The sequence below is a fragment of the Symphalangus syndactylus genome, chromosome 9, assembly GCF_028878055.3.
Source record: "Symphalangus syndactylus isolate Jambi chromosome 9, NHGRI_mSymSyn1-v2.1_pri, whole genome shotgun sequence".
Classification (NCBI taxonomy): Eukaryota; Metazoa; Chordata; class Mammalia; order Primates; family Hylobatidae; genus Symphalangus; species Symphalangus syndactylus.
This window is the reverse complement of record NC_072431.2, coordinates 134,297,838-134,320,727: the sequence shown is the minus strand read 5'-3', so window position 1 is coordinate 134,320,727 and position 22,890 is coordinate 134,297,838. Positions and strand designations below refer to the sequence as shown.

The following is a 22,890-nucleotide window of genomic DNA, read 5'->3' as shown; positions in this document are numbered from 1 at the left end:
GTTGGTTTTAAAGTTTTTTTTTAAAGTTTTCCTCTCCTCTACATGCACTTTAGCAAGTTAGATTTGCTGGTGGTCTTAGTATTTCTTTCTAAATTGACAAGATTATATCTTCAGTTAATTGTTTTCAAAACACCTGGCTGACTTATTTTCTTAATATTTGCATGTTTAAATTTTTCTTTTTATCAGCATGCATACAAAGTTTGGGGGTTTTTCTCTCAAAATTCTGAAGATATGGCTCCATAGTCTTCTGGCACTTAGAAGACATTTGAAGCCAGACCAATTTTGGCTCACAAAACACTCTAGAATTCTCAGTTCTTAATACAATATTGAAACTGTTTGTTGTCACGATCACACCACTACCCTGTTCAAGAGCCTGAGTTCCTTGAATGAGGGGATTGTGCTGTTTACCAAAGTAGCTCCTAATTCAACTGGCACATGATAGACACTCTATAAAGTGTACTAAATGTGTAAATGAAAGTTGTAATGCCAAAAGAATACCTCCCAGTATGTGTCTGGAAGTATATTTCTTTTTATAATTATATTTGGAACATACTGTATCTTTTACCTGCATGGTAAGATTTCACAGAAAACTAAGGGAGTCTATATACATTCTTCCTTCATTTTATCCTTATCTACACTCAGGCCTTTACAGACGTGTTTCTTCCCTCATATTCTACTGACATGGTTCCTCCCAGGCACTGACCTTTTTTAAAGGCCTTTGACTTCTCTGTAGCATTTGACACCGTTGAAAACACCTTCTTTCTTCTTGAAACACTCTATGAACAGATTGCCAGGCCCCAGGTACCTCAACTACAGCTCATTAAGAAATTCAGATGGGAAATTTCTTTTTTATTCTCCTTTTTTTTTTGAGACAAGGACTCACTCTGTCACGCAGGTTGTAGTGTAGTGGCATAATCACACCTCACTGCAACCCTGACCCTCCCAGGCTCAAGCAATCCTCCCACCTCAGACTCACGAGTAGCTGGAACTATAGGTACACATCATGTTGCCGAGCTAATATAGGCGTATAATACATAATATATATTATATATAATATACGTAATATATATGTAATATAGTCTATATTATCTTACATATATTACATGTAATATATTTTATATATAGTAACATATGTAATATGTATGTGTAATACATAATACATGTAATATGTTATATATATGTGTTTATGTCATATATTTATATAATATATAACTTATTACATATAATAAATTATATTATATAAATATACTATATACAATATATGTCATATATTATCTATAATATATATTATATATTAGCTGGGCAATCTGATGTGTACCTATACTATTATATATCATATATATTATTTATAATGTATAATATATAATAATATATAATATATATTATATATTATAATATATAATATATATTATATATAATAATATAATATATATTATATATAATAATATATAATATATATTATATATTATATACATTAATATTATATTATGTTTATATATTATATTATAATATAATATAACATATATAATAGTAATATATATTACTATATATATTATACATACAATATATAATATATACTATATATTACTATATATAATATATAATATATAGTAATATATTATATATTATATAGTAATATATAATATACAATATAATTATAATTAATTATAATAATGTATATTTATAATATATTATATATAATATATTATACATAATATATATTTATATATTATATAATAATATATATTATAATTATTATAATGTATATTATTATAATAATTATAATTATAATAATATATATTATAATAATTATAGTTATATATTATAACTATAATTAATTATAATAATATATTATGAATAATATATCATTTATTATATATTATATTATTAATATATTTACATTAATTATATATATTATATAATTATATGTTTTATATATATACACACAGAGAGGGGGAGAGAGGGAGAGGGAGAGAGAGAGAAAGAGACAGAGTTTTGTCATGTTTCCCAGGCTGGTCCCAAACTCCTGGGCTTAAGTGATCCTCTTCCCAAGTAGCAAGCCATCACGCCTGACTAATCTTTCGTCTTGTTTTGTAGAGATGGGGTTTCACCGTATTGACCAGGATTATAGGCGTGAGCTACCCCACCCAGCCTATACATGTTAATATTAAATAACTATATTTTTTGGTTTATAGCTATGCCTCATTTTCTTAACACCAAAATCTAACAACAGATATAAAGGTCAAAGTCTAGATCTCATGTATTTTTAAAAAAATCTTTAGTTTGTTACTTGAACATAATAAACAACAAATAAACATCTATTTACTGCCTAACTAATCTTTACATTGACCATAACTGCTTTGCCTACATAGCACTGTAGCACAGCATAGACCTATAGAATATGTTCTTCCCTCATTCTCAAAATGCTTTTCCAGCCACTCAGGTGATATAAAATTAGTTTAGGTGTGCCACCTAGTGGCATTTTACGGAAGTATTCATTTTTAGAGGAGTGACAGTTTACCACTCATCAACCATCCTAACACAGGCTAGAAAGAAACTGAAGTTTGTTGATAATCTGAAAATATCATTATAACTAGTAGCATGAATCCTCTCCATCACAATTTGAACCAAAGTCGTTAGTTAAAAAAAGAAAACCTTTTGATTTGAGGCCTTTTATAAATTTGGTTAACCAGACTCCAGTGATTGATTTAATTTCATTTCCTGATTGGCTTACTATTAATTGAAAACTTGCTTGGTTTCTATCTCCATTATAGATTATATTAAATCACTGACAATCACCAATTATAATTACGTAGCATCACAGAAAAAGAAGGGAAAAAATGGTTCTCACCCCAGGCCATTACATTGCATTACAGTCCCCTAGAGACATTAAAATAACAACTCTGTGAAGGTGTGAGGCGGGACCCAAACATTCAAAAGGCCCTAGATGAATCAAATATGCAGCCAGGATTGGGAGCCTGACCAGTGGTATAAGAGATGGGGTTGAATCATGAGTGGTCTTTTCCCCCAAAAGAAAAAACAGTAACACAAAATTACTGAGCTGTGATTCATCCTTTTTTAATCAAAAAATAAAGAACTAAAGAAACTCCAGTAGGATAAGATTTTAGTTATTAGGCTTTACTTTAATAAATGTTTTGCTTTATTTCTTCTATTTATCCTTTTCATAGAGATGCCATTAAATTTAAAAATAGCCAAAAGACTAAATCACAGGCTAAACATGTTATTTAGACATGGTATTTCAATCAGAATCTTTTTTAAAACTTCATCTTTGAAGACCCTAAAAAGACATCATCTTCTAGCCCAGTAGACAAGTCCATGCCATTTGCAGGGTCCTTTTCAACCCTAGGGACTTCTGGGATATGAGGTCAATTCCAGCCCAGCCTTAGCTATTTGGGTTCACTCAATACATAGGGAGGAGAACCCCCAGGAACTTCAGGAATATTGTCATAACATAATTCTTAAGTTTAGTGGGAGATTCGCTGGTGTTCATCTTACTATACTCCGTAACTTACATTTGATATAAATATATTCTGCGGTATATATAAAATATTTCATACTCTTAAAAAAGGAAAGAACAGCTCAAAACCCTAGAATGATGCTGGAAGTTTAATTCCTTCAAGGGTGACACATTCAAGGAACAACGTGATCTTCTGAAACTACTGTAGACGAGGATGTTTCTCTCTAGGCTGCCCCAGGTAGGATCAGAACTCAAGCATCTCCAGAGTTAGAATGCTGGTTCAACATGTTGGTCTATATTCCCCTGTTCAACCGTTCTTGAAATTAAGAAATAAATAATAAAGTGTATCTTGATCAACAGGAAAAACCTAGTCACCTTAAGCAACATATGTTGGGAGAATCCATCCACCATGGGCCAAGTCTTCCTGCACGATCTTGCTGGGTAGGATGAGGTCACAGGCCCTGACTGCTCTTTAGCTGGGCCATTTCCCAGAGTTGTGTTTGCAGTAAGCAACCTTGAGGGATGAGGTACCATCTCCTTCCAGTCAAAGAGCAGACTTGCTCATCACTCATGATGAAAGTGATAGAGTCCACAAGCTCAATGTTCCTCAGCTATGTCACAAACCCAAAGCATCCATCCCAGCATCCAATGAGGTTCTCCTTCATCTCCTCTATGGGACTTGGAGTGCGTGCTGCTTTCTGTGCTATGAGTAATAAAGTCTTCTGCCAGCATCCATGAAATAATAACAGGCTAATTTATTATAGCAGTCCCCTCTTATCTACAGTTTCATTTTTCACAGTTTGAGTTACCTATGGTCAACCTCAGTCTGAAAATATTAAATGGAAAATTTCAGAAATAAACAATTCATAATTTTTAAATTGCCCATCATTCTGAGTAATGTGGTAAAATCTCCCACCATTCCAGCTGGGAAATGAATCATCCCCTTGTCTAGTGTAGCCAAGCTGTACACACTACCTGCCTGTTAGTTACCTAATAGCCATCACAGTTATCAGATCAGCTGTCACAATATCACACTGGCTAGTGTTCAGCTAACCCTTGTTTTACTTAACCATAGCCCCAAAGTGCAAGAGTAGCAATGCTGGCAATTTGGATATACCAAAGAGAAGCAATAAAGTGCTTCCCTTAAGTGAAAGAGTGGAAGTCCTCAATAAGAAAAAAAAAAGTCATATGCCAAGGTTATTAAGATCCACAGTACCATAAGATATTTTGAGGAGAGAACATACACAAAACTTTTATTATAGTACGCTGTTATAATTACTCTATTTTTATTATTAATTATTGTTAATCTGTTACTGTGGCTAATTTATAAATTAAACTTTATCATAGGTATGTATGTACTGAGAAAACCATAGTATACATAGGCTTCAGTACAATCCATGCCTTCAGGTATCCACTGGGGATCTTGGACCCATATCCCCCACAGATAAGGAAGACTACTGTTGTTTGCAAGTAGCATAAAATCCCAGACATTTTACATGCCCTGATAGTTTTGGTGGCAAATGTGAGATGCTCATAGAGATATCTGACTTTCTGGAAAAGGAGGGACAAGGGCCCTGGTTGGCTGGGTTACAGGACATGAGAAGATTCCCGGAGATCTGGTAGTAAATGCTCTTGCCTAGATGGTGGTGAGGACGGGAAAGTGGAATAAGGGTTCCTCACTGTCCTATGTGTTAAGTGTGGTTGAACAACAAAAGGTAGGGTTGAAACAAGGTGTCCTAATGGTGCTTTGGCTGTGTCATGCTCCCTTCTGGGGTGGGAGAAGGGAGGATGTTATCATGACAATCGGGCAGCAAGTCCCATGCTCCAGCCAAAAAGCAAGGCGACGTGGCTATGGCTGCTGAATCCAGGGGTCCCCAAAGCTGAAATAAACGGTGTTAACAATGAGGGTAGAGAACTGTGGGTAGACTAAAAGCATCAGAAACTTGTTTGTTGAGCCCAGGGGCAGAGGCCACTTGAAACAAAGTAAATACAAAGCCTTGCTTACTGGCACTGAGCTGCCCTCTCCCTCCATTCCCCAACCCTCCCCTGCCTCTCCTCCAACTTCCTCTGCTGTAGGGAAGTACGCTGGGGAACTTCAGGGAAGGGAAGGACTCAAAATTTTACGGCTCTGTTGGACTGGACACGAGTGCCAAAGTCTACTTGGTCTCAGGGAAGGCAAGTATGCCAAGCACGGGGATGGCCCAGAGCTCCAAAGACTGCAAGGCCATGCAGTGGCACCAGCAAAGGCTGAAATAATGATGGCTGAGTGGCCATTCTCTCCAGAGGCCAGAGAACACAGGAGAGGAAGCAGCACCCATTCTGGGACGAGGAGCCAAAGGACAAAAAGCCCTCCCTGCCCCTCTCCCCTGGCTGGAGACAGCATAATCTCTTGAAACTATTACGACCACCCTTGAAGTACCTACGTTAACTCTTTGGTCTCTGTTCTTTTATTGTTATTGTTTTGGTTTTTTGAGATAGGGTCTCGCTCTGTCACCTCGCATACTGTCACCCAGGCTGGAGTACAGTGGCATGATCACAGCGCACTGCAGCCTTGACCTTCCTGGGCTCAAGCAATCCTCCCACCTCAGCGTCCTGTGTAGCTGGGACTATAGTTGTGTAACACCAAGCCTGGCTAATATTTTTAATTTTTTAAATGGAGATGGAGTCTCACTATATTGCCCGGGTGGTCTTGAATTCTTGGGCTCAAGCAATCCTCCTGCCTTGGTCTCCCGGTGTGCTGGGATTACAGGTGTGAGTCATCATGCTTGACCACATGTATGTTGGGACTAGGTGGGGGAAAGTAACTGAATTCAACTGATAGAGTGTGAGCAAACTTCAAGATGAGTAAAAAAAATTAAGGGGACCTTTATAGCCAATTCCAGATACTGTGATGTGTGTCAACACTATCCCTCCCCACTACATATAAATGTACAATGACATTGATGTACTACATGCTTGTATTATAAAACTCACAGTGACCAAAACAGACTCCCCAGTCAGGGATTCTCAGACCCCTTCCAGGTGGTCTAATAGAAACACAGAAGCCCAGGGAGAAAAAGAAAATCACTGTCAAGCTCCAATGAGGCCACTGCCCAGTGCAGCAACACCACCTGCTGGGCACAGGCACCAAATACATCCTGTATTAGTTTGCTGGGGCTGCCATAACAAAGGACCACAAACTGGACAGCTTAAGCAACAGAAATTTATTGTCTCTGTTCTGAAGGGGAGAAATCTAAACTCAAGGTGTCTGCAAGGTTTGTTCCTTACTAAGGCTGTGAGAGAAGCATCTGTTCCAGGCCCCTTCCTTAGCTTGTAAACAGTTGTCTTCATATTCACATTGTATGGTCCCGGTATGAATAGTCCAGTATGAATCGTATGGTCTTGCGTCCAAATTTCTTCTTCTCATAAAGCCATCAGTCACACTGAATTGGGGCCCATTCTAACGACCTCATTTTAACTTGATTACCTCTGTAAAGACCCTATCTCCAAACAAGATCACATTCTGAAGTACTAGAGGTTAAGGCTTCAACATATGAATTTGGAGAGAGGAGACACATTTCAACCCATAACACACCCCTTTCAAAAAGGGGAAGCAATCATTGGTCTGCTGCTGAGCTCTTGTTAAAAATGAACCCATGGAGGCTTGTAACTCCCAGGTCTGACATCTCCATTTTGGGGTGGGTCAACCAGGACACAACAACTACGAGGAAAGTAGCTCCCACCCTCTCCCCCTGCCACAACCCACCCCTTGCTCATGGCCCACTGTAAAAGCAGTAGGTTCCCTAAACTCAATGCTGCTCAACTGTGACACAAATCCACTGAGTGCATAGCACTCATTTCGCCCATGCCCATCTTTGTCACCTCAGTGAGTTTTGGAGGACATGGGGAATTAACACCACCACGCTCACGCTGTTTGCTGTGCTGTGAGTAACAAAGTCCTCTGACTCTGATGTGGCTGTCTCCAGTCTTCTGTAATAGGCTAACATGTTAGCTTGCAAGTAGGGTAAAATCCCAGACCCTTCACAGACCCTGATTTCATGGGGACCAGCATAAGAGTAAAAACCTTGTAGTTTCCAAAGGTCTTTGAGAAGCACATGCTAAGCATCGGACACCTGGCTGATTTGTAAACCTAATACTTGGTCTCGCCTAGGTCACTGTTCTGTTACAATAATTCAGTTGTCCATTGTTTCGCTCTCCCCAAAGAGACATTTATTCTGCATAAGACACTCTTGTCAGTCATTAAAAACAACAATAGTAACAACAGCAACAAATATTTATGAGGTGAGAAGCATTTTTCTAAAAACTTGAGGCATTGTTCTATATAATATATTTCATCTTTAATCTTTAAAACATCCCTCTGAAGGGGATATTATTACCTCCAGGGTACAGATCAGGAGACTGAGGCACAAGTCACACAGTTAGTCAAGGGTGGGACTGGGATTCAAACTCAGGCAGTCTGGCTTTAGTCTTCATTCTTAACCACTAGCTACGTGCCTTACAGGAGGACGTTCTACTCCCAGAGCCATAATGGGCCACAGAGGCCTAGACATCTTTGTCTGAAATCTTAGGAACATAATTCGGGTCAAACTTTTAAGACTTGATTTTTGCAACATTTGACTTGCAACATTTTAAAATTTTTTTACAACCTGTATTAGGCAATTAGATAATCTTCTGCAGTGCTTTGAACTTTTCTATCCAGCCATGTCTAAATCCAAGGTTAAGGTTTCACACTCCATGTTAGTTTCCTATTGCTGCAGTAACAAATTATTTGAAGTCCGTGGCTTAAAACAACACCAATCTATTATCTTACAGTTCTAAGTTCAGAAGTCCAAAATGGGCTGGCAGGACTGCATCCCTGTGGAGGCTCTAAAGAATAATCTGTTTCCTTGCCTCTTCCAGCCTCTAGGGGCTTCCTGAATTCCTTGACTCATGATCCTTAAACAATCTTCAAAGCCAGCAGTCTAGCATCTTCAAATCTCTCTTATACTGACTCTCATGCTTCCTTCTTTCTCTTATAAAGACCCTTGTGGGCCAGGCACCCATACCTGTAATTCCAGCAATTTGGGAGGCTGAGGCCAGTAGATCATTTGAGGCCAGGAGTTTGAGACCAGCCTGGCCAACATGGTGAAACCTTGTCTCTATCAAAAATACAAAAATTAGCCAGGAGTGGTGGTGCATGCCTGCAATCCCAGGTACTAGGGAGGCTGAGGCACAAGAATCACTTGAACCCAGGAGACAGAGGTTGCAGTGAGCCCAGATCATACCACTGCACTCCAGCCTGGGCAACATAGTGAGACTCTCTCAAAAAAAACACAGACCCTTGTGATGACAATGGGCTCATATGCATAATCCAGGATAATCTCCCCATCTCAAACATTATATTTGGGCGTGGGGGGCATTATTCTATGTACCACATACTCTAAGCAGTTATCTCTTCCTACAGAATGGAAATTTTTACACAAATTTATCTGGATTAGAGATTTAAATTAGCCCATTTACCAGATAATTAGTAATCCACTTTATCTTGGTTTTAGGGATGCAGCCCAAAGAACATTTTATTGTTGGGGGTCAAAGAGAATGTAGGGCTGGAGTACATGTGGTAGAAACTTTAAACACTGTAACAACGTAATAGCTTATTTTAAAACATACCTGAAGTCGAGCATTCATAAGCATGAACTCCTTTTGATTTTTCATGCTTTCATTCATAGATTTTGAAAATATAAACCCCATTTTGACCTAAAATGTAAAAAAAGCAAGGAGACTTAATATACTACATGCATTCTTGTATGCTCCACTTTGAGCTACCTTGGGCTTATGACAAAGTAAAAAAAAAAAAAAGTACAATTTCTGACCTAGGAGCACAGTGAGGATTCTAGTCGTTGCTCCTAACTAGCTGCCTGACCCCAGGCATACTTAACGAGTCTGGCCATCATTTTACTCACCTAACACCAACTGATTGAACTAGATAATTTCCTAAATCTTTCCCTGCTCTATAAGTATATGGCTGTTTCCTGATTTTTCTTCCCACCATAAATCTTGAAGAACTGAATTCTTGAAGAAAAAAACAACTCTCTTTTCTTGTGAGGGGAAGGGTGGATACCATCCATCTTCTTACCTCTGTACAATTAGGCAACAGAACCTTTGCATCTGAGGAGGGGTGATTAAGAAGATGCCTTGTGCGTCTGGAGAACATATTTCTTTGTGCTGTTTGCATTTGCGTTTTAAGAAGATTGAGCTGTCTCAAGGTCAGTAGACCAGTTATTCTTCCTGTCATCCCACCACAATCCCTGTCCCTCTCCTACATGCCCCTTATTTCCATCCACCCACTGCTGACTGCCTTAGCCATCCTCCTCCAGCTTCACTCTCATTCTTTCCAAGATAGCATGTACTAAAGTTCTCAAAAATGGAAAAACATACAGATACTTAAATGTCCTGGAAAATGTACTTTTTAGATGAATGCACAGTAGTGTCTATCTTAAGTAAGTTTTTAAGTGGGCTGTCAACTCTACAAGGGACAGAACTCCAATTTTTATTCTTAATCCAACTGGGTGGGTACAGCAGACCTTGAGCTAGTTGGCTGCATTTCAGAATACTGCAAAACTCAGGGGAAAGTTACAACTGCTCTACCCTTCTCAACAATGTTGCTGATACCTTTTCTCTTTAACAGGCTGTTGAGTAGGGTTGTGAACCTCAGGTAAGACTGACCAGTCTTAATTCATTATAGCCAGGATTCCCAAGTATTCCATGGGAAGCCCAGCTAATGGGGTTCCAGGTGAGTGGGAGCTGCAAGCAAGACTTCAGTGACTTCCTTGTATTCTGACCGAGGATACACCTGGAGTTTCAGGGCTCTGTGCTAGAGTTAGCTTCAAAGCTGAGCACAGGATACCAAACCACTTACCAGGATGAAGAGGCACAATGCTGAACAGGCCTGAGGTGGTGAGATTTCCCTCTCCCTCTGCCACTGTGCCACTCGAGCACCCTGTGACCAGAGTTAGACGCCACTCACTGAGAGCAGGGCGATTTGGCAGTTCTTTCCTTTCTCCAAACCCTAACAGTCCCATGTGACTCATCTCTAACAGCAGACCAGAACCTGCTTGAGGTTAGGAGCGAGATATAATCCATCTTGATAGTCTCCATCGTGTCTACTTCCCCTAGATGTTTGCACAAAGCATGAGAGATATAAGAAAAACTGTGCCTCAGGCCACTCGCCATTACTTATTTTTCTTCTGAACATAGGAGTGGATGACTAAATTTTTACACCTGCTGCAAACATTTATAAAGAAAACAACTGTACTCTAGTACTATTCCTCCATATACCCTGTATATCACAGAGCTGTGTGCTTTAAAGTGCTCCTGTTTGTAAGGGGTGAGGATCTCCCCTGAAAAGAGAGAATCCTCACGTCAATCATCTGGGAAAGAAACACTGTCTAGGAAGTTAGTATTTACACTTACTTACCTCTTTCTGGGCCTTGCTCTCTTGGGTCTGGACTTGTAGTTTGAATGTGTTAGAGGACACTCCCAGGTGGAAGGGTTAAAGGTGGAAGCCAAGCAGGAAGAAGAGCTTCCTTATGGGAAACCACACCTGAGAATAAATAAATGCATCACACCTTGTAAATTTCACCCTGGAGTTTAGTATTTTCAACATTCTCTCCTTTCCCAACTTCCCCATTCCTGACAAAGTCATTTCCCAAAGTCTGGGAATATTCCCTAGGGTGTCCAGAACACTTTCAGCTATCTCCTCTTGCTCATAAAATATGTATCAGAAAATAAGCAAAAGTTGACCTTGCAATAGAGATAACTTTGACTTCACTCACTTGTATAAGGAAGTCTTTTAAAAATTCTAACACTTTTTACCATGGGTAAAAAAAATGTCTTGCTACTTAAACAATTTTAAACATCACTGTGTCTCAGAGTGATGTTTTGCAGAGAATGCTGATTTCAATCCCTCTGTCTTCATTTTCCCTTTGATTCCTTCTGAGATATTGGAAGGGGTCTGTAATGCTTCAGCCCTGCCTCAGGTGAGCTATAGATTACTATGGGAAGGTGTATTTCTGTATTTCTGGGGAGGAGAAGTGGGGGCTGCAAGTTCCAGACAGCCTTTCTTCCGGTCACCCGTGAGTACCTGGATTTGATTTTACAAAAAGGGGGACAAAAAGGATTAACTGCATGAATTCTGTCATCGGGATTACTGCGCTGACTTATTTCCTGATCAGATGACACACTGCCTGAATGTATGACTGATCGTCTCACCACAATCATTTTCAATAAATATTTGCATCCCATTCAAACTAAGCCACATCCCCCTGCAAATTCCAGCCCAGAGCCCACAGCTTCCGGAGGTTTTCTGTAATTAACACCGCCCTTGCTCCCTTGGGGCAATTACTGTAATTTAGGTATTCCCCGCAATGGTGTGCTGATTTCTGTTGAGAACACTCTGCCTGTTTTTCTCAACTCTGTTTTAAAGCTACGGAGAGATCCGGAGTCCACGCCAGGCGACAAGAACGCGCTCTAATAGAACGAGGTTGGCAATACCTATCAGCACCAGGGGCAGTGCGAGAGCCAAGGGCAGGCACTCACGAGGAGCGGGCGCCCAGCGCTGCCTGGCAAGCCCGGAGCCCAGGAGATCGCGCTGACTGACATGGCCGGGCTGACCCTTCTCCCCACCCGCCTGCGGCCGGTGTTCACTCACTGGGCGGCGCTGGTGCCGGGACCAGGCGACCGGTACAGAGGCCTCCAGGCCCGGGCTCTTTTCGCCCGCTGCAGGGACCGGGCCTCGCTCCGCCCAGCCTCGGGATTGGCGCCCAGCCACAGTAGATGACGCACCTCAGCCAATTCGCGCAGCCCTCGGCCTCTTTAAAGAGCCAGCACTTCCGCCAGAAGCCGGGTGTGTCCTTCCGGGCCAGGCTCAGTGTTACCGGAGGTGGGAGGGGAAGGTCAAAAGAGGCAAATTCAAAACCGCGGCGACTCAGCTGCCAGATTTTTGAGATGAGGCAGAGGAAGCTGAGTGGAATTCTCAATTAAAGGCCCCTGTCCCCTCATCTGTTAAATTGGCACTATTAAAAAGTCATAAAGATAAGACAGAAACGAGAAAGAACAGAATTGACTGAAATTACCCATTCTTTTTTGATCAGGGCCGTCTTTCTCCCCTGCTGCTCTGAGAGATGTCAGTCTCGTCTCAACCTCACCAGCAATTTCTATCTTGAATAAGCCAAGTCTCTCTCCCAGCCTGAGAGAATGCTTGAATTGTTGGCACTCTGTTCTTTGCTACCAAATGGCTTGGAAAAATAGCATGAACGTCACCAGTCTCTGGCCTTCAGGAAAGTCCCTGCTAACCACCACAGCGGTGGAGAAGGCGTCTAACTTTCTCCAGGCTCAGCGTGTGAGTGAACACCGCCCTGACCTCCTGGGCGCGTCCTGATGCTCTCAACAGCAGCCCTCAGGATTCTGGACTGTGGGTCCCACATTCTAGATACCATTTGTTGAACGGCTGGATGAGGAAATTGCAACAGCACCCTCATTTCCAGTTGAGGGAATGGGCGGGTTACCAGGAGGTTTGACACTCTTTAAGGGAGGTTAACAACTGACGCAAGAAGTAAGGAATCGTGTTTGAGTGCACAGACTCTAGCATAAACACACCTACCTTCAATTTCTAGCTCTGTCACTGTCACTGTGACTTTATTACCTCTGCAATAGGACTGAAGCCATCTAATTTATTGGATTGTGAGGACTAAAAGATAATATATGTGGGCATGTAGCACAGTGTCTGGCACATAGTTCACCTTCCATAACCAGTAGTAACCAGTAACTAACTCTAGGGCTGAGGGGATGGGGGAAGGAAGCAGTTACTAAAACCAGGCGAGAGCGGTAGCTGTGGCTGTACGAGAGAGTAACCAACTGAAACTGTGTCGTTCAGCAGAGGAAAGCAAGCAATGCCAACTTTTCACCAAGTAAGGTGAGATTCTATAGTTGTAGCCAATGCTGAGACGTCAGCCCAAAGCAGGGACAGAGTGGTGAAGACCCACCTCTCTGTTCTCCCAGCTCTGATATCCAGCTGGGGTCTTCCACTGGCTGGATCCACCAGGAAGCCAGAAGACAATGGAGCTAGGTCTGTGTAGTCTGTAGAGGTCAGCCTCTTAGGCACAATGCCTGGAGGGATAAATAGAAAATATCCAGCACACCGTTTTTTTTTGTTTTGTTTTGTTTTTTATTATACTTTAAGTTCTAGGGTACATGTGCACAACGTGCAGGTTTGTTACATATGTATACATGTGCCATGTTGGTGTGCTGCACCCATTAACTCGTCATTTACACTAAGTATGTCTCCTAATGCTATCCCTCCCCCCTCCCCCCATCCCACAACAGGCCCCAGTGTGTGATGTCCCCCTTCCTGTGTCCAAGTGTTCTCATTGTTCAGTTCCCACCTATGAGTGAGAACATGCGATGTCTGGTTTTTTGTCCTTGCAATAGTTTGCTGAGAATGATGGTTTCTAGCTTCATCCATGTCCCTACAAAGGACATGAACTCATCATTTTTTATGGCTGCATAGTATTCCAGCACACCATTTCTACAACCTTGGGTTTATTGTGTTTGGAAGCCTAGATCCAAAGGAAGGAATGCTTCCACTAGAAGACCCAGTCACTGAATTGAATTGAATTTCAATTCATTGATTCGAAAGCTGAAACTGCCCTCTGGTCCTTTTGATTCGTCACAGTGATAGAATGGTATGATTGATCCCAAATACCAAAAGGAAATTGGGTTACATCTATATATTGAGGGCAAGAAGAACTATGCATGACACCTGGAGATTCACTGGGCACTTCTTAATACTGCCGTGTGCCATAATAATGATTATCAGATAACTGAAATAATGCAGAAATTTCAGATCATGGAGAAATGAAAGTATTGAAGCATACCAGATAAAAAATCCTGATCTACCTAGGTGTTGGCATAGGGCAGGGGAAACGTAAGTAAATGAGTAGGAAGATATGATTATTAATTTTAGCCTTGTAACAAGCTCTAGCTAGAGGCAGGGATTATAGTAGCTCTCCACTTAAAATGTTAATTACTTCTTCCCTGACTCTCTTTTCCTATTACCCTGCATAAAGAGTACTGGTGGAGATAAATATTACAATTTAATTTCTAGGTGAGAATGTACCTGAACTGACATCCCCTCAAGGCAATATGGCAGCTGATTGGGCTTGTTAAAGAAAATCAAACCTGGACAATAGTTGTAGCAGTAAAAATAGATTTTTATTCAGCAACTTTTGAAATAGGGGGAAAGAGACCTTGGTAAAGAACTGGGCTCAATTCTGAATACAGTAAGGATAAGTGGGGATTTATAGCCGAGGAGCAGGTTGTGTGGATGGGGGTGGGGTCTGTGGATGGAAAATTACTAAGAAGAGACATCAAGGGTAGGGGAAATCCTTGCTAAACTGACCTAACAGGATTCTTGCTAAAGGTAGGCCAGGGTAAGCAGACATCACCTGGGGGCTGGTGGGGGTAAGGAATTTGATCAGATATTGAGAGTGGTCAAATATTCAGGGTGGGAAGATCCTCTCTAAACTGACTTAGCAGGATTCTTGCTAACACTGACTCTGTAAGGATGAACACTGCATCCCAAGGTCAAGATCTAATCAAGGAGATGGCTTAGAGGAGCCTGACTAAAGTTTGGTCGAGGAGAAATCTTGTCAGATTCTGTTATTCTCATATGTAAGGGATGAGCTGCTCTTCATCTGAGCAAAGGAAAAGAATAAATTCTGGGTGACAAAACAATTAGACTGTCTAGGTTTTCTGTTTGCCTTCCATCATATTCATTCTCCTCACTTCCCTGCCCTGTTCTATACCCCAAAGCTGACCTCTTTGGACAGCACCACCTGGGCTCTCCTCAACTGGTTTCCATTTGAGTCTGGACAGCGGGAGGCATTCAGGGAGATGGGAAGCAGGAGGAAAAAGACATCAGGGTATATTTTCTCTGTTCTTTCTCTGTTTGGGGCTGAGTATCTGGTGGTGGTTGTGTTTCTCCACAACTGCAGCTCTTGGCAAGTGGTCCCTTCTCCATGGCTCCAGCTCCATGGGCTCTGGAAACACTTTTCTCCTTTGCTGTGTAGTCTAAAGAGAGTTCAGTCTTCCTGCTGTTGCTAGACTCTGGATGCCTCAACCGGATGGTTCTTAGTCATACTCCTTTAGGTAGTGTCTTCACTAATATCTCTTTAATCAAACCAACTGAGTAAAATTCTGATTCCTTATGGATACACCTTAAACTGAAAACACACATTATAAATATTCTTGTATGTATGATGTTGTTCATAATTTTAAAAATAAGTGAAAAAAGTGACCATAGAAAAATATGCCCCGGAAATTGAAAAAAAAGTCTTGGTATAGATATTGGACACATTTTATAAAATGTGGAGTAAGAGGGTTAAAGGAAATTTATTTCAGAATCAAATGGCTTATAACTTTAACTGGTATGTGAATTATTTTCAGTTGTATGAATTTGTGAATATATATGTGTATATTTTTATGCATATATATAAATGTGTTTTATATCATCTTGCATTGTAGCATAAGGATTTTTATCTTGCTACATTGCATTTATATTTACCATTTTTAACAGCTAAAGGATTTTCAATAAGTGTGTATGTAACAACTTCCATTGCTGGATATTTCTCAGTATGTATATATATGTATATATACATATGTGTGTATATGTATATGTACATACGTGTGTGTATATGTATATTTACATATGTGTATATATACATATGTATGTGTATGTATATGTATACATATGTATGTGTATATATACATACCTGTGTGTATATGTATATATACATGCATGTGTGTATACGTATATATACATACATGTGTATATGTATACATATGTGTATATATACGTATGTATATATAAACACATACATATATCTATATATGCACATGCATATGTACACACTGAGTTAAGTAGTACAAATATTTTAGAGAAAATTGATGTAAAATCCTCAACTCATTTGATGCTCCCTATCCCAGGACAGTAAAAATTGCTCCATATTTCCTTAGACCTCCATAAAAAAGCAGTTTTTCAAAAAATAAAGTGTTTGGAAGTTTAAGATGTGCGTAGCAGTATCTCCTTTTAACAGAGATGCTTTCACAAGGGTTTGAATTTCCCCATTGATCTGGGAACCAGGTTTAGCCAAGAACTTCAGTCTGTGAAGGACTGCAAATAGTTGCACAGTGTGGGGCTGCAGCTAGAACCTCCTTAATATTAAACAATTCTGGGATGGTGCTCCCCAAATTCTGGATTTTAACCTTCACTCCAATCCTGGGGCACCTCTGTAGCTTGGGCATGACCTGGACACAAGCTTTGTATAAGCCTTCTTTGGACTTCATCTATTCCTCAACGGTGACACCATGTGGCAGTGTAATATAATGGCATCAGTGGACTCATCCCGTTCTCTCCCTACCTAGAGATTTTTAAAATTGAGATATATAATTCACAACCATAATATGTACCACCTTAAAATGTACAATTTAATGGTTTTTCATACATTCAAAAAGTTGTACAACAATCACCACTATCTAATTCCATAACATTTTCTTCACCCTAGAAAGAAACCTCATACCTATTAGCAGCCACTCCCCATTCTCCCCTTTCCCCCAGTTTCTGGGGACCCCTAACCTACTTTTTGTTTTTATAGATTTGCCTATTCTGGACATTTTATATAAATGGAAGCCTACAATCTATGGCCTTTTGTGTCTGGCTCCTTTTACTTAGTATGATCAAGGTTCATCCAAGTTGTAACATGTACCAGTACTTCATTTCTTTTTATGTCTGATTAATGTTCCAATGTATGGATATACCACATTCTGTTTATCCATTCAAAATTGTGGGGCATTTGGATTGTTCCTATTTGTTTGCTGTTATAAATAATGCTGCTAAGTTTTTGTATGAGCGTATGTTTTCAATTCTCTTGGGTATATATGTAAAAGTGGAATTGCTGGGTCATATGGTAACTCTGCATTTAACTTTTTGGGGTTGAACAAATACACCATGCCAGCAGTGAATAAGGATGCTAATTTCACTACACCCTTGCACGACAGTTAAGAGCATAAACACTGGAGCCAGATGTCTGGGTTCGAATCCCAGCTGTGCTATCTCCTAGCTGTGTCATTTAGACAAGTTACTAAAGCTCTGTGCCTCAGTGTTCACATCTCTAAAATAGAGGCAATAATACTACCTTCCTTAGAGGATTGTTGTAAGATTTAAATGAGCTAATATGTGTAAATCACAAAAATAGGGTCTGACATTTTTTAAATAGTATATGTTTTACTTTTGCTGCTATTTTAATCTTTATTATAATTATTATGTTTTGTTAATTTGATAGTTTTAAAAGGTAATGATACAGTTTATTGATGTTTGTTATGAAAAGGACTAATTGGAGAAGATAAAAATGTAAGGGGTAATAAAGTCAAGAAAGCTTTTTTGAGCTGAAAATGATTATATTTCAGAGTGTAACCTGAATAAAACTGAGGCTTCACATGGCTCAGTCCATGCATGTAATAGCATTCTAAGAAAACATAAACTGAATAAAAATGTAAACTGTGAAGCACGAAGAATAATGAGGGTCTTCACCTTACACTTTCTTAAGGAGTCCCCGCAAATGCTTCCCACAGCATATTGAACAAGAAACTCCTAAAATCTTCTCTAGATATTTCTCTCTTTCCTATTTTTTCCCACTCACAGTAGCCCCTTATATCTATCCTCCTTCTCAACTGCAAGGTCACTACAGCACTATACTAAGCCCCTGTTAACTTCCTTCTCTTGAAACCCATGCAACTCACATGATCCTATTCTCAGCCTGTGAATCTCAGCCTCCTGCAATCCTGTGAAATTCAACTTGGTCTCCTACTCTGAATGTGGATAAAAATAACAGAGAATAGGTCCTGAACTCTGATGAGTAAAATGATCTACCTTATTATATATGGTATTATAATAAATATACATTTAGTTTCTTTCCCCATTTTCCAACACACAGCTCCTAAAAGACTTGCAAATTCCTAAGCGATAGGTATGCTAGGTATATTTTTTGTTCTATGTGATCTTCAACTCCAGTTCTTGACACAGAGCTCCTGATCCCTTGGAATTTCCTTAGTGATAGGAGCATCTTTTGTTCTCCTGAAGTAACTCTTGGTGGGCTTCTGGATGGGAGCTGGTCACAAGAATGACCAAGCCACGATTAGAAGCTTGGAACTTTCAGCTCCTACCCCATCTTGTGAAAAGGGGAGAGGGGCTGAAGATTGAGTTAACAATTGCTGATGTATACACGATGAAGTCCCCATAAAAATCCCTAAATGAAGGGATTTGGAGAGCTTCTGGAGGTGCTGAACATGGAGGTGCTTGGAGGGTGGCCTATCCAGTTCATCTCCAGAGTTCACACACTCACCTAAGTGCTGATGCCCCACCTCATGGCATTTCTCAGCCTCTGAGGCTTTCCTTCTTTGTACTTGGTCAAAAGAATGCTCTAATCCAGTCTATCATTGGTGGACATTTGGGTTGGTTCCAAGTCTTTGCTATTATGAATAGTGCCACAATAAACATGAGTGTGTACGTGTCTTTATAGCAGCATGATTTATAATCCTTTGGGTATATACCCAGTAATGGGATCGCTGGGTCAAATGGTATTTCTAGTTCTAGATCCTTGAGGAATCACCACACTGTCTTCCACAATGGTTGAACTAGTTTACAGTCCCACCAGCAGTGTAAAAGTGTTCCTATTTCTCCACATCCTCTCCAGCACCTGTTGTTTCCTGACTTTTTAATGATCGCCATTCTAACTGGTGTGAGATGGTATCTCACTGTGGTTTTGATTTGCATTTATCTGATGGCCAGTGATGATGAGCATTTTTTCACGTGTCTGTTGGCTACATAAATGTCCTCTTTTGAGAAATGTCTGTTCATATCCTTCGCCCACTTTCTGATAGGGTTGTTTTTCTCTTGTAAATTTGTTTAAGTTCTTTGTAGATTCTGCATATTAGCCTTTTGTCAGATGAATAGATAGATTAAGAAAATAGGGCACATATACACCATGGAATACTATGCAGCCATAAAAAAGGATGAGTTCATGTCTTTGTAAGGACATGGATGAAGCTGGAAACCATCATTCTCAGCAAACTATCTCAAGAACAAAAAACCAAACACCGCATGTTCTCACTCATAGGTGGGAATTGAATAATGAGAACCCTTCAACACATAGTGGGGAATATCACACACCAGGGCCTGTCGTGGAGTTGGGGGAGAGGGGAGGGAACGCATTAGGAGATATACCTAATGTAAATGACGAGTTAATTGGTGCAGCACACCAACATGGCACATGTATGCATATGTAACAAGCCTGTACATTGTGCACATGCACCCTAGAACTTAAAGTATAATTAAAAAAAAGAACTCTCTAATCCATGGAATAAGTGTTGAGTAATGATATTCTGATATTGTGTTTAATGATATACTGCACTATTCAGAATATTTGTACTTACCTTCGAGTCTATCTTCTAAAAGATGCCAAATCCCCTTACATGAAGTAGAAAACAACGTCAAATATCTAAATATTGTATCTTAATAATGTTCAAACATTAAATGTTTCAAATATTCCAATGTTTAGAATCATAAAAAAACATAAGAATTATTTTAAAAATGCTCTAAACTTAACCCACAGCCCTTCTTGTGAATTTCTCCAAAATAACTGGAGCCCAGTTAATAGCAAGCCTCAGGAGCATGGCTTTGAAATACTGTCAACATACTGCCACCAATTTCTCCATTTCCAGAAAAGATTGTAATTTTTTCTTTAGAAATCGTGACTTTCTTGATTGGTTTAGACTGGTTTCCAGTAGTTCATTTACCAGGAAAGTTTCTGTTTTGTTTTTAGACTTCCTTAATTTAGAGAATGCACATAATATTGAAACTGGCTATAGTATCCTACTCTGGAAAAGCATATTAAATAGATACAAATATATATTTAATGTATATAAATACAAATATATGTATTATATATAAATATATACAAATATATGTGTGCGTGAGTATGCATCTTCCTTGATTTCCTTTTATCCATTACTACTAATATCCCTCAATAAGTCCTATTGGTTCTACTTCCAAATTATATATTGAACATGGTCTACAGAAACAACTCCTAAAGATTTTCCAGCCTCCGTGAATGTAAGTCCTCTCCACATTCCATTCTTCATATCACAGCTAGAGTGGTATTTTTAGAACATTCATCAGGCAACTACCCTGCTCTAAACCATCTGGTGGCTTTTCATTGCAAGTAGAATCCAACCTCTCCCCTCGTCCTCAAGGCTCTTCATGATATGATTTGCCCCACCCCCCCCATCCCTCTTCCTTGCTCTCTACCCACAATTCTCTTCTTTTCATCCTTGGAACTTGCCAAGCTTGTTCCACCCTTATAGTCTTTGTACCTGTTTCTTCCCCTGGCCAAATATGCTTTTTTGGCAGATCTTTCCATGGTTGTCTTCATGATTCATTTCTCAGATATCACCTCTTATACGTTTCCTGACCACCATAACTAAAGGAACCTCACACCTGTGCACTATACCATATTGCTCTGACTTGTTCTCTTTTTTCTTTTATAGGACTTTTCAGTACCTGAAATTTTTATTTATTAATTTCTGTTTGGAACATATCTCTCTCAGAACAGAAAGGTCTTGCTGCCCATTCAAGGAAATGGTGGGGAAAAGAAAAAACTACTTCTCATTCTTTTATGATGAGCCTACAAAAATAAATGGATTAATTGGGTTCTTGATCCAGTTCACCTTAAGTGTGGTTACCAAAGGAAATGATTCACAAGGTGGCTATATCATTTGTGTGACACTTACTTATGTTATTAGTTCTAGGATATTAAATCAAGAAATATTTTCTAGGATCCCCTGAAAGAGTATCCCTCAATTGTAAACTTTATCTTTAGTGGCATTTTGTTGATTTATTGAGATTCCCTAGAATTAAAATATTTACCATCCAACTCCCACAGCATTTATCCAGGCCATAACTACTTATGTCTGGGTTTATGAACTTATTGTGGGTAGGGGAAATTGTTGGAGGCCTCATCTTTGTTTTAAAGTACCTGTGGCATGGGATCTGCCCTTTGAAGGCAAGAGCTCTTCACCTGCCCAGCTCTTCCCCAGCTTAGGATAGGAAGGAGAGAGACACAGTGTGAGTGAGAGAAGCATCTGATTTTGAGTGTCAGATGAGGACAGCTGCTACTCTCTGGTCACCCATACATGTTAATTACCCCTGTCATTTAAACCATTGTTTTGTGTAACTAGAACAAAGTATTCTATTCCACGAAGTCTGTTTGACACGAGACACATATAGGATGTGAGTCTATGACAAGGGTAGCGGCAACAAATGTGAGGGGTTGGATGGGAACAGAGGAAGAGAAACGAGCATTGCATAGGGCAGTGGTTTACAACCCTATACAATCAAAAACAGAACCTGGAGACAAATCTTGATGTTGTCTTTATACATAATAAAATGCATTTTAAAATATTCGATGCAAACAAAGCAGTTTGTCACGTCTTTTGTTTTGAGTCTCTTTAGTATACGCTGCTTTTGAAGATCAAGAACATTTACTGGAAATTGCTCCTTCACCAGGAATTTGCTCACATCTCTTCAAGTCCACTTATAAGACCTTGAAATCAGTCCTCCTAAGATCAGTACAAATGAGGATCATCTCTCCTGCTTTAGAAGCAAAAGTGGCAAGTAGGGTAGACAGAGTCAGAAGGAAGGGTGGTATTGATAAATCAGCCAAATTAGATGAAAGAAAGGGAGTTACAGCTGTACTTGCAAAGAACTCTTGGCTCATTTTTTCTCTTAAATATTAAATCACTAGTTTTCAAAAGTTCAATGTGAACATGACTCACCTGAGGACAATGTTAAAATGTTGACCTCCAAGACCCTGTCCCCAGGTTTGCATCCCAGGCAGAACCCTGGAATCTGTATTTTAAACATTAACCCCAAGTCCAGTGTAATGCAAGTAACCGTCAGAGACACTCTGAGAAACAGCACATTGGCAATGATGAATTTATATGTCTAAAAATGAATAGAGTAGGTGTTATATGAATGGGAAGTGGTGGTATTCAAGATGACCAGAGTATCTAGCTCTTCAGCCCTGGCTCCCCACTGCTCTTCTCCCATCTCAGCACTTCTCCATCCATTTCGTCCAAATAAAAAAATTTACACAGAGTTTCAGGACTTATCCCCCCCACTCATTAACCATCTGTTTTCTTTACATATTTTTCTGAGGTAATAAAATTTCTCTTTTTCTAAACACAGCCTGTTTCTCAATCTCCAGATGGTTGATCAATTGTATGGGAAAATGAATGGCTGAAGGGTAGAAACAGGTGGG

General features: G+C 39.6%; 1 protein-coding gene and 2 long non-coding RNA genes across 6 annotated transcripts in view; 1 reads left to right on the top strand and 2 right to left on the bottom strand.

Annotated features, from left to right (window-relative positions):
* The window catches only part of PLGRKT (plasminogen receptor with a C-terminal lysine), a 60,474-nt gene extending 47,458 nt beyond the window's left edge, over positions 1-13,016 (bottom strand). Inside the window, exons 1-3 of one of the 4 annotated variants that reach the window (XM_063609215.1) lie at positions 12,592-13,016; positions 10,935-11,060; positions 9,128-9,214 (exon numbers count right to left, since the gene is read on the bottom strand). In XM_063609215.1, coding sequence (XP_063465285.1) covers positions 9,128-9,208 — 81 coding nt within the window. In that variant the 5' untranslated portion in view covers positions 9,209-9,214; positions 10,935-11,060; positions 12,592-13,016. Of the gene's footprint in view, positions 1-9,127; positions 9,215-10,934; positions 11,061-12,010; positions 12,360-12,591 lie in introns of those variants that run through there. The other 3 variants (XM_055294315.2, XM_063609216.1, XM_063609217.1) reach the window with 3 other exon arrangements.
* LOC134731361 (uncharacterized) lies at positions 11,774-17,423 on the top strand. Its single transcript, XR_010113582.1, has 2 exons — positions 11,774-11,999; positions 12,610-17,423. It is a non-coding gene; the product is annotated as an uncharacterized lncRNA (long non-coding RNA).
* The window catches only part of LOC129490424 (uncharacterized), a 209,176-nt gene continuing 199,791 nt past the window's right edge, over positions 13,506-22,890 (bottom strand). The window contains exon 3 of the long non-coding RNA XR_010113580.1: positions 13,506-13,624. This is a non-coding gene — a long non-coding RNA (uncharacterized lncRNA). The remainder of the gene's footprint in view (positions 13,625-22,890) is intronic.